Source organism: Punica granatum, chromosome 6, assembly GCF_007655135.1.
Source record: "Punica granatum isolate Tunisia-2019 chromosome 6, ASM765513v2, whole genome shotgun sequence".
NCBI lineage: Eukaryota > Viridiplantae > Streptophyta > Magnoliopsida > Myrtales > Lythraceae > Punica > Punica granatum.
In genome coordinates, this window is record NC_045132.1 from 18,196,056 (window position 1) to 18,209,041 (window position 12,986).

The 12,986-nt window shown below is 39.4% G+C and overlaps 1 protein-coding gene across 1 annotated transcript; it reads left to right on the forward strand.

Moving 5' to 3' along the window:
* Positions 1-4,910: 4,910 nt before the first annotated feature.
* Positions 4,911-6,093, forward strand: LOC116212444 (protein TIC 20-II, chloroplastic). The gene has a single exon (XM_031547064.1). It carries the CDS (start codon positions 4,991-4,993, stop codon positions 5,654-5,656), a length of 666 nt encoding a protein of 221 aa, XP_031402924.1. The 5' UTR covers positions 4,911-4,990; the 3' UTR covers positions 5,657-6,093.
* Positions 6,094-12,986: the final 6,893 nt, after the last annotated feature.

Consider the following 12,986-nt stretch of genomic DNA (forward strand, 5'->3'; position numbering starts at 1 on the left):
AGCCCGTTAGGCTTCCAAACACTAGGGTACACACACACAAAAAAAAAAAAAAGGTTCCTGAGCGCCCAATAGAAAGGAAAATGAGGAGAGTTGGGGGCGCAGTGTTCAACTACATCCTTATTTTTATGTGCCATACTATGAGATATTGGTACTGCAAATATCATAAGTCTATTTTATTTAATATAATGGTCCAATCAGATTGTAATGCTACGAAAATATTGATCACATCATAAAAGTAATATTGGTCTCGCATGATTGATTCTATGATATTATTTTCCAAAAATGGCAAATTTGGCAAATTTCAACAAGTCGCAATGCCCGAATACACAATGCTTACATTCTCAGTGATTTGCACTAAGATGGTAAGACTAAAACACAATCCGATATCTAAAAATCTCTTAACTATATTTTTGGTAAAAAGAATCTCTTAATTATTATAACCATTGGGCATTTATCAAAACTATTGGCAGAAACAATTGCCGACCAACATTTTCTAAACAATTTAGGAAGGGTTGGCGGGAAAATAACAATAAAGGAAGGGACATAGTCTAATCCATGTGATATTTATTTCATAAAAAAAAGAAAAAAAAAAGAGAGAAAATCCATGGGAAATTAAATTTCAGCCCATCCTCATCCTACATCATACGATCTGTCCCGCCTAACAAACGCATCACAAGAGAGTCCTTTCAATAATGGACATGAATGAATGGAGCAGCCTCCGGCTGAGGGGGTGGAATTGGCAGAGCCGAGTGTGTGACGAGCCTACGCAGGAACGCACAGCGCCTGAATGAGTGAGTAGGAAGAAAGATGCGATATGGAGAACTATACTGTAGGTGAGAAGGGAGAACAAATACCTATAACGAAAACGACGTAGCGGGGGTCTAAGCGAGGTGGCTTGTACTGAGAACTGGATAGTTGGAACTTTTAAGTTGAGGGTTGTCCCGATTCCGAAGGGTGGGGGCTTCAATTTCGTCCACCACCCCCCGATTGGGGTCGTTGGCACTCTATGTGATCATGATTCCGTTCAAATTAACAGAAAATTTGACGTCGTGCTAGAATTGTTATCAAATCGAAAGTTTGTTCGTTTTTATGTAAAGGAAAAAAAGTTCTGTGTTAGAATTATTAAAATGCGAAAATTTTGCTTTTTTATTTTTTTAATAACCCCAACTTTAGGGGTAGGTTAATTTAGATTATCTTTGATATCATTCCTGAAAGAGGACGTCGCTGGCAACTACTATCGCTATCGAAAGAAGTTGCAAATGCCAAATATGATCTGTATGGTTTCCATAACACAGACCTATTTTAAGATTCTTCTATAAAGAGTCTTCTTCACCCACTGAGTCATTTGCTTTTAAACTGCAAGTCCCCTTCTACATGTCATAAATTTGCTCTCCAGCAACAGTACAGGTGAAGAAAGCATTAAGCGAACATGCTGTAATGCACAGTACAGGTGAAGAAAATAGAAGATGCGTAGATAGATTTCTGAGTCCATTGCAGTCAAAGAGGTAACATATTGATGAGGTTGTTGGTCAATCGATTCAGATATTCAATGACGCGCCAAGGATCACGGTTTCACAGTTGGGGTGGCAACATCGACTCGTAGTCTCTTTTTTCCCGCTATGTCTATTCTCTTGGTCGCTTGCTCTTATGCATAAGATACAACCCAGTCTCTGAAGTGGTTAGTGACCGTGATCGGGAGTTAGGGGCAGGCTCCAAAGCTCCATGCCCGACCTATGTTTATGTTTATTGATAGAAGCTATTCATTTAATATTTTTATATTTATGTTTATATAACGGGTACATTAGTGCAGGGAACAAAGTGTTGATCAACTGAAAGCTCCCAACATTGTCCAGTTGTTGATGTGGCAGATTTTTGTAAAATAAAAGGAGGCCTCTCGTTGCACGATATTTCAGAGAGTCAACTTTAAATACCTAGAACAGATCTAGCAGTATCTATGCACGAATAAGTTAGTTTACACAGATTATATATACTAGTGCAATAACACGTGCGTTTTTTCGGTTTGTTATGTCAAAGGCCTTCCGTGGTCAAGAGTTATAGTTAATGCCATGTATGATTAATTAGTTGAGTAAAATAGCTATGTAAGTTTTTGTTCATTCTTGTTTTCGTTTATTCTCGAAGTGGCAATGTAGTTGGATTTCTCGTAAGTAACCTCTTAGCACATGACTTGGGCCACACTGGCTTGATGTCGAATTTTGATTCCCTTTGTACCTTTGATGGTTACCCAAACTTTCCTATAGCTTAATCTAGTTTCAATGAATAATATATTTACTTAGCAAAAAAAAGCTATGTAACTTTTTGGTTTGTATATTTTTATTTTCTAAGTTTTTATACTTGTTTTGAATTTTTTGAACTTTTATAAGTTTTCTGATTTTTCTGTAATTTTTATTTATTTTTAATCTTTTAAATGCATTTTATAATATTTTTTAATTTTTAATTAATAGAAAAATTCAGGAAAAATGAAAAATTATAAAAATTAATTGAAAATTAGAAATGTTCAAAAAATTGAGACAAAATATTGAAATAAAATATGAAAATTAGAAAATAAAAACTAAAAGTTCAATAAAAATTACAAAATATTCAAAATTTTAAAAAAATGAGACGAAATATAAAATAAAAATAAGAAAAATCCAGAAGAATAAAATGAAATTTAGAAAAAAAAGACTAAAATTATAATAATTAATTCTAGAGTAAGATGTACATTGATATGGTAATTATCCTCATGAAATTTCAAAGATTAATGAAATAAACATATTAAATGTTAAGTTAAAATTTTGCTATAAATTTTAAAATAAGTTTTTTTACTTTTTATACGTACATTTAATTGATTGTTTGAAATTTCATGAGAGTAATAGACCCCTTTAAAATCAACATGCCTCTTTTAGTGTCTACCATACTACTCACATTCTACTTTAGTTACTCTTTAGTCGCCTCCCAGGTCGAGTTGGTCATAGCTCATTTCTAAAATTTGCTTGGCTTATTTCTAAAATTTAGCCTCATCTGACGCTCGACGAGTCTCCGTTAAGTCCATCAAGTTCAAATGACTAGGTTAACTTTGCCTCCAAAACCCCAATTGCTAGAGAGACTTGTTGAACTTCATTGAGGCTAATGGAGCCGTGGGCCTTCTCAATAGTTGTTCCCCCCTCAGGCGATTGGGAGAAACAACTCCTAGGAAAGCCTTGTCGGCTCTATTGGCCTCAATGAGTGGTGGGAGTTCTCGAGGTGAGGTTAATCTAGTCATTACGAACAGTTACCACTTGAGGCGAAAGTTTTAAAATGAGTTATGACATGCTCAACCTAAAAGGCGAACGAAGGGTAACGAAAGTAGAACGTGTGTAGCTGGGTAGGCATCAAAGGATGCATGTTGATCTTGGAGTGGTCAATTGCTCTCATAAAATTTTCCTTGAATTCTTCTTATTTTTTCTGAATTGATTTTTATTTTATATTCTTTCAGAATGTTTTAAACTTTTTACAAAATTTCTCATTTTTTGTAATCTTTTCCTAAATTTTCTTCATTTTTATTTTCAAAATTTGAATTTTTTATCTTGAACACTTATAAATCTTTCTGAATTTTTTTTCATTTCTCTAATTTTGTTTTATTTTTACTTTCTATTTTCTATATTTAGTCTGAATTTTTTGAAAATTTTATAAAATAATTTTTCTTTTCTTTTTGAATCTTTTAAATGCATTTCATATTATTTTTTGAATTTTTTTAATGCAATGTCAGTATTCTGTTTGCCTCGTCAACGAAAAAAAATGGATAAACTGAAGGATGCTACATTTGTGAAGGAAATGAAACTTCATGTATTTTTGTGAGGAAAAAACAGTGTTATCAAAACCGGATCGGATGATGAACCGAAAGGGGTACTGGTTCATGGGTTTATGGGTCCAACCGGGGGTTCGATGGGTCGGACCGCACGTTTATTTAAAATAAAATAAATATTCATATTATTAAAAAAATTATGATAATTAAGATAAAAGTATGATGATTTTAAATATATAACAATAGTATAAGAAAGTATCTATATTTAATATTTTTTATTTCAAAATAAATATTTTATTTTAATAAGTACTTAAAAGTAGAGTTAAAAGAACAAAAAAGTGGTGGTGGCTTGATTGGTAGTATGCTAGTATGAGAAGTAAGAGGTCATGAGTTCAAATCCTTATACGACCAACTGAATTTTACATTAAATAGGAAACCAGCCGGTTTAATGGTCCGGTGGTTCAAAGCTGCAATTTCAGTTTTCAGGAAAACTGGGCCGGCCGATTCGACCGGTCGGACCGGGAACCGGCACCATGTCCGATCTGGTTCGCTTGAAAATCGAAATTGCAGCTTTGAACAGCTGGCCCCATTGAACCGGCCAATTTTAAGTAAAATTTCATTGAACCGGCCGGTTCTATGGGTTTTATGGGTTTCCTATTTAATGTAAAAATTGATTGGTCATGTAAAGATTTGAACTCATGACCTCTTACTTCTCATACTAGCATACTACTAACCAAGCCACCACCACTTTTTTGTTTTTTTAACTCTACTTTTAAGTACTTATTAAAATAAAATATTTATTTTGAAGTAAGAAATATTAAATATAGATACTTTCTTATACTATTGTTATATTTCTTTAAAATCATCATACTTTTATCTTAATTATCATAATTTTTTTAATAATATGAATATTTATTTTATTTTAAATAAACGTGCGGTCCGACCCATCGAATCCCCAGTTGGACCCATAAACCCATGAACCCATATCCCTTCTGGTTCATCATCCGGTCCGATTCTGATATCACTGCTGCTTCTGGTTAGATTAAAAAAAATGTAAAGTTCGTAATTTTTGGTGCAATTATTTATTTATTTATTTATTTATTTGGAATAAGTACAAACAATTTCTCCCATTTCAGTAAGGCACGGTAACATAGGATTTTCGATACCAACCTGAACATAGGATTTTCGAACGAAGTCACACAAAGCGAAATGGCAACGATAGCTCTCCTCCGCCTCTCCGTCCACCACCACCGCGCCCCTAAACCCTACCACCAGCCGCCGCCCACCACCGCCTCCACATTCACCCCGGGGCTCCCCCGTTTCCTCAAGTCTCCTCCGGCTTCCAGTCGGATCCCTCCCCTCCCGCGCCACCGCCGGCGAGGAGGGCCCGTCGTCCGCATGTCCTACAGCTCCACCCCGGCCACGGACCGCCTCATCTCCGCCGTCGCCTACATGCTCCCCTTCTTCAACTCCCTCCAGTACGGCCGCTTCCTCTTCCTCAAGTACCCAGCCCTCGGCGTCCTCTTCGACCCCATCCTCCCCCTCCTCTCCCTCTACAAGTCCGTCCCTTACGCGAGCTTCGTCGCCTTCTTCGCCCTCTACCTCGGCATCGTCCGGAACCCGAGCTTCAGCCACTATGTCCGCTTCAACTCTATGCAGGCTGTCACCCTCGACGTCCTCCTCGTCATCCCCCTCCTCCTGCAGAGGATACTGAGCCCCGGCCGCGCCGGTCTCGGGTTCCGCCTCATGGTCTGGGGCCACAACGCGATCTTCGTCTTCAGCGTCCTCTGCTTCCTCTACAGCGTCGCCTCGAGCATTCTGGGCCGGACCCCTTACTTGCCCTTTGTCGCCGATGCTGCGGGCCGGCAGCTCTAACCTAACTCCGGCCCCCCAAGTCTCTCCGAAGCTTAATCGACCGTGGAAGGAAAGTAGAGCTTCTTAGAGACAAAGGAGTGAGCTTTTTATGACAGTTGAGGAGGTTGTGTGCTTATGTAGGTCAAATTTCTGTCGGGTTCGAGCTTTCCTCGGTGATCTTGTTCTGCTTGCCTTTGTTCATGTTGCTTGTGCGAGATTATACGGTTTAATGCGGTTAAAGAGGAAACTGAATGTTTCGTAGAGATTCGTGAAGACCTTCTCACTGATTTCAGCTGTTTATATTGCTTGCTTGGTCGACTCATCGTTTCGATTCGATACGATTCTGGTTTCTTCAGTGTTTCTGATCCGAGTCTTGTAAGAATTTCTGGTAGAATCACCATGGACTCAAATCTACAGTTAATGCCGACTATTCTGCTGCCTATGGCATTGTGATTGAAGGGCTCTTTTCTAATGATTCATCTGCTATTGCGTTTCGTGTGGATCTAGGGACAGAGACCAGATGGAAGGAATCGCCATAAATCATAAATGAATTTTACAGGGCAGTTTGTCTCCTCTTGCGCTTTCTACGTCTCGAGCTTATGCTGAAATGAGTTGATCAATCAACGAGCCCTCATTGAGCTTATGCCATTGTTACAAAAAACCAGATGGAAGGAATTGCCATAAAGCTTAAAGGAGTTATACAGGGCAGTTGGTCTCATTTTCTGTTTTCGACATCTCGAGCTTATGCTGAAATGAGTTGATCAATCAACGAGCCCTCCTTGAGCTTAAGCCATTGTTAGAACCCCTTTGCAGTCCCCTCGGCCTGTTTTCCTGCAGGACCTTCTGCAGTGTATCATCTTGGCAGTAGTCATAGAGTTTAACCGTGCAAGATGGATTGGATCAGTTCTCTAGTGCCTAGGACACCATGGACAAAGTATTGCCTTGCAATCCTGAGGCCCCGATGCACAAAAGCTAGAGGCAGTGTATGAATTCATATTTTGCTCAGTGTACCTCAATTCCGAGACCGCCTCTCCAAGACAACCATCAATTCTTTCCTAGGGTGTTACTTGCACCCACAAGGATCTACCTATCGCCTTGTAATTTTCGATAATGACGATAGAGAGCTCGAGTTTTGGTAGTTACAATGCTTGGGCTAATCCCTTGACTCGGCTAAAGTCGAACATTAGGACCATTGACTATCAGATAATACTATGCACGTCGTGTTATTGTTTGGTCATTTTTTTTGGGGCATCGTAACATTGTTGTAGTGCTTACATTTCGATGGATAAAAGGCAAACCGTCTTGTGGTCAAATAAAATCTATTTCCTTCTGTTCACTAATCACTAACCATGGCGAAGTGGTCTCAAGAGCTGAGCTCGAGTGGATTGTAGTTCACCGAGTCAATGTCTATCATTGTTGATATCCAGGTGAGGTAAGGCAGTCTCGGACACAGAACTTAACCTATAACCCATGAGAATAGAGGAGCAGGGGCATCGCACTCGGCTGGTTGATATGGATCATCCTCTATGCGAGGATCAAGTCAGCCATGCGATCAACTGTCGCCCTGGTCACCCAGTCGCATGGTCACCCACCAGTCGCATGGACTTGTCATCTAGTCGATGGTTGTATAGTCATCAATTGTTTGGCTGCTTATCATCCGATCACATGGACGGATGGTCTCATGTCAGCAAGTCACAGGATCATATGTAATGGGGCCACTTAATTGAATCTCATGGTATTGCCCAGAGGCCCCCGGGATTGTGTCAATGCATGGTTACACCCTCGCATGACGTAAGGTCTTGGGATTGTCCATAGTCCGTTAGCTAGATCTGGTCGTGAGATTTCGAGATTGTCCAACATCCGTTGGCTGTCAATGTGGGCGTGGTAGTGGGTTACTCCATCATGCGTCGCCTATCGTCCGTTGATCATTGACCGTCGGCCACTGCCTATCAGCATGGTGTCATGGGGTCGCAATGTTGTTTATCGTTCATCATCCGTCGACGTGGACGTGAGGTCATTGGGGTTGCCTCATCATCCGTCATCCATCATCTGTTGGTCATTGGCCGTCGGCAACTGCTCATCGCCATGGTCATGGGGTTATCCATTGTTTTTCTGCCCACCACTTGAGCGTGAGGTCTCGATATTGTCCATCATGCGGTTGTTGTCAATGTGGGTGTGGCAATGGGGTTACTCCAGCGCGCCACCCATTGTCTGTCGATCATTGATCGTCGGCCCCCTCTCATCGACATGGTCGTGGCGTTTTCCATCTCATCATCCCTCGCTTGCATGTCGTGAGGTCGTGAGCCTGCTCATCGTCCCAGGATTCTCGCCCGGACTGGCACGTGGGAAGACTAAGTTCCCTACATGGCTTGAATGAAAAGAGCACGAAGATCATCCCCTGCCTTATGTCTGCGTGGCAGGAGGGTCTCCCTTCCCATTGAATAAGAAAATTATACTTTGTTCGTTTTTTCTAAGGTGGGCGGGAACCTTAAGCTTTCCCATGCTCGGGATTGAAAAATGCCTCAGGATGAAACGTTTTCCAACTAGCTTCTTCTTCTTCTCTAGAGCACATATGACAGGGGTTACCCAAGCCCATTGATTTCGAGATGTGCTCCTAGTATCATCATTCGCGAGCGTGGTCATGCTCGGCTTACTTCTTGCCTGGAAACAGTCGTATCTAATCTCTTTCAACGGGGGGTCATTGTCAATGACATTCGTCGTGGAGAGGTCATAACCCCAACACATGGTTCTTGAGAGGTCTTCTCTAGAGCTAAGCTCCTCCTCAAGGATGGTCATACTAAAGCATCATCGTGTTTCCACCACTGAGGTTCATGCCCCCGGCTCTTGGCCCACTAGAAGTCTCCTTCCAAGAAAAGATCCTTCCTGGGAATGGTCTCACCTAGGGCATCATGGTACCAATGCACATGTATACTTGGCTTCCACCGTGAGGTTCATGACCGCACGGTCATGCCCCCCACATTTAATCTTGGGAGACCCCTCTAAGATATCTTTTATCCTAGGCATGGTCGCGCTCGAGGTAACTCCTTACTCGGTGATCTCCCTCACCAAGGGTTCATCCCCCTCGAGCAAGGTCATGCCTGAAGGAACTTCTTATCCGAACATAATGATGCATGGCCTTCTTCATTGAGGGGTTACCATGCCCGTCCTTTAGTTATGTTCTATCTCATCTGGTTTTTTGTAAGTTTCCCATAGATGACGCCAATGACGTGACATTGTTTTTCCCAGGGCACGTGTCTCCACACCTTAGTCGTCGCATTTCTGAAGGTCCCCGATGGGTTGATTCGTGGATCCCTTATTCTTTTCTATCTCTATCCCTTTGATAAATCCGTCTTCCTATTACGTCGTCCATCGAACATCGACCTTCGGTCTTTTGTCAACCTCAGGTCGTCCATCAACTTCGGGGTCTCGACCTCAGGCCCTCGACCTCACATCATCCTTGACCTCACGTCATCCCTCAACCTAGGGTCCTCCACCTCGTGTCGTCCTCAATCTCACGTTGTCCGTTGACCTCAGGTCCTCAACCTCACGTCGTCCCTCGACCTCACTCCCTCGACCTCGGGTCCTTGATCTCACGTCATCCGTCGACCTTGAGTCCTCGACATCACGTCGTCCATCGACCTTGGGTCCTTGACATCACGTTGCCCTTGATCTCACGTCATCCGTCGACCACGGGGTCCTCGACCTCACATCGTCCTTGCCCTTGAGTCCTCCACCCCACGTCATCCCTCGACCTCGTGCCTTCGACCTCGGGTCCTAAGGTCCTCGACCTCACGTCGTCCCTTGACCTCAGGTCCTCCGTCGCCCTCCTTCCGATAGTTCCCCTCCACTTGCAACACCTCGAGGTTGCCCCCAGGGAAGACACCCGACACCCAAATTAGAGATAGAGAGAGAAGCTCACAAATGGTGGAGAGGGGAAGAATGGGCTTACTTTTGCCCTTCAGTGCCTTCTATTTATAGAGAAATTCTCCTGGTGCGTAGAGTACCTGAAGTGTATTTAATGGCGTGTATGACTTATGATTATACTAAATGGATATTAAGATAAATCATAGTGGTAGGACAGTAGTGTTATTTTAGAGTTATCCGTGTTTGTTGTATCAGTATATGATGATAACATCTGAGATTTTATATGCAAAACAAGCTTTGCTACGAGATTTACTTGCACCTTTTAGCACGGGTGGGCTCGAAGAAAAGTATTTGGGAATGACCGTAGTCGAGGATCGAGAAAGATTATCGCCATGTGAGCATGAAAGATGATTGTATCAATTACAACCTTTGCTAGTCTAGATCGACTCATCAGTATCTTTCTTTCACTCCTAGCTAGTTAAGGCAAAAATGTCTCATAAGTTGTGTGTTATATAGACTAAACAGGAGAGCCTAACCCAAAAAAACTAGTTTATTAGGTGGGTGAGCTCATTTAGTCTATAAACCTCACAAAATCAATTGCCCATACAGTCGATGTGGGACAATTAGTTCAGTCCTTAACAATCGTCCCCCCATAAGGATCAACGTCCTCGTTGGTCATGGCCAGTTGGTCGAGCGACGTTGGTCACGGCCGGCACTCCCGAGCCACCTGTTAACTCTATGAAATAGAGTTATTCAATACCTTTTATGGACTTATTTAAAGTTAGATCTCGAGTTTAGGTTAAGTATAAGTCGGTTTATAGTATAATTGACATTAGATTGCATTTTGATAGGCTTTTGAGTCTTACAACGCGTTTGGTTTGACAATAACATTTTAAAATAAGATTTTGATTTTGAAAATGACAAAATGGATTTAAAATGAGATTTTGATTTTGAAAAGGACAAAATGGAGCGATGGTGTTGTGAATTTATTATAATAGAATTGTATTATAATGGAGTGGTATAAATATTTATGTATGTGGTCCACTTGTTTGACTTTTAATAAGTTATTTTGTTTGGTTGTGGGTAGAATTAAGTTAAGTTATGGTTTTAAAATTACACTTACAAACCAAATGAGCCTTATAGTTAGTTCATGAATTGAGCTTTTCGCAGCCTCTAATTTCTTGATATTTGGGTAGGTTTAATTTACTAATTTTGGTGTCAAATGCATATGGATGAAAGCTTGTTCAATTGGGATTATCAAGGCTCGAGCAATACGTGAATTGGAGGCCGAACGATAAAGATATGACTTGAAGAAGTTCGAGATACGTGCAATTTTACAAAGAGTAAAGAGTTTATGACCGTCAACACAGGGGTTTGTGACTGTCGTGAAGGGTTGAAAGCACATAGAAGTCGTGGTCACGACCGTGAGGCTTGGAGGTCATGACCGTTGCTAATCAGTTCACATGGCCGACTTCAGTTTATCTCGGTCTTTTGTGTGGGTCTTGAGCATGCTTAGAGAGAAAAATTAAGGGGGAATTATCTTTATTTTCTTGGTAATAATACTCTTGGAATTTAGAGGATATCCTCTTATCTTAGAAATAGGGAATTAAAAGTTTAATTTAGGAAAGAATATCTCTTGATTTGGGGAGAGATTTTCGAGACTCTTTAAAGGTTAGTCGCGTCTGTTTAAGGTGGGGATTAAGACAGAACGTTGAGAACAGAGAGGAGGCACACACCACAGGAGAGAACAGAGAGTTAGGTGCAAGAAGAAGGGGAGATCGAGAGCGTGACGACGACGGTTCGAGTTAGAAGACCAGCTACGTCTTTCATTCTTGTATCTATTTCAATTCTTATTACCATATTCATGTTTTCTTCTATGGATTTGATGTTCACTTTTATGATCATGAGCTAAACTTATTTTTCTAGATCTTCAATGAAACCTAGTATTTTTATATAGAATTCAGAATTCTCTTTTTTATTTCCATTGAGTTCGATTGAATCGCTAGTCCTTATCTCGATCTTAATGCTTTCAATTCATTGGCTACCAGTTGAATTGATTAGAAAATCTAGATGAGCTTGGAAGAGGATTCTATGTTAAGTCGTGAATAGGATAGCTTAAGTTTAGCTTGAGTTGTAAAACCGACCAATTCATGCGAGGGATAGAAATATACCTGAACGCCTTAAGTAGTCAATTAGGGTTGATGATTAATGGATTCCCACTTATTAATTGTCTAGGAATAGAGTAGTTAATTTGATACAGGGAATAGGTTTCTGCAATGCTCGGAAGAGAAGTAGAAAGATAATAGAATCTTAGGTTAGCAATTCATGAATTTGATAGAATAGAGAGAGAATGATCGATTTTATATAAGATACTATAGAAAATTGAAAGTTCTAGGTTCATCTCCATTGACATTACTCATGTTTACTTTATCGCTCCAATTTAGTTTTAAAATTTAGTTTAATCCACTCTTTTGAAACTCAATCGATCATCCGGATAAAAGGTAGTTGTGATAGTTTTGGTACTTAGTGAGGTCTTGATCAGTCTCTATAGGACGATACTCTTACTCTGATATATTACTCGAAACGATATGTGCACTTGCGTGAATTGACGATTTATGATAAATTTTAATTTTTCAAATAACCTTAATTCCATTAAATTAGTGGCTTGTGATAATCTTTATCTTTTCTGAAAATTACGTAAATAACAATTAACTGTTTTTTTAGGGTCCTATTTTTGTTATCATAAAGTTACGTGATTTATTTAGATTTTTTAAATAAAAAACTTGCTTTTAAGTCATTTAATTAATTAATTAATTTAATATCCCATTGATAATTTGAACATTTTAAATTTAATTTTTTTCTAATTATGAAATTATGCAATTGTCATTTATATAGACCTTCTAACCCAAATATATATATATAATCTACATATTATATTCTATTTAGAAATCGATTTTTACGTTTATTAATTAGGACTTCTTATAAGATAATTTTCTAAATTATATTAGTTCGAGGATTTTTCTCATATGTATTTTACTATATATATATAGATAAATGGATATATGAATATTATAATTGAAATATATTTTGTAGTTATATAAATAATCTCAAATTATATCATAACTTCGACCTTAATTGGAAAAAAATAAGTACAGTGGCTAAAGCAATGTAAACATATATATTTTTATTTATTTTTCAAATTTAATAAGAATAAGAAAATTTTATGAAAATTAATTGATAAATAAAGCAAATCGATATTTCTAACCCTATTAAATGTATGCATATTAATCGCTTATCGGAGTCAATTTTACTATATATAAGGATATAGATGGATATAGATGGATGGATTATAGAAGATGATGCAATTATAATTATTCAGAACCCTTCATAATCCAACTGCGAATTCAAGGTCTAATTCCTTCATAGCTAACCCATGGCAGCACCGGCCATATTTCGCTAAGTGCAACTATATTTATTAGAATGACCA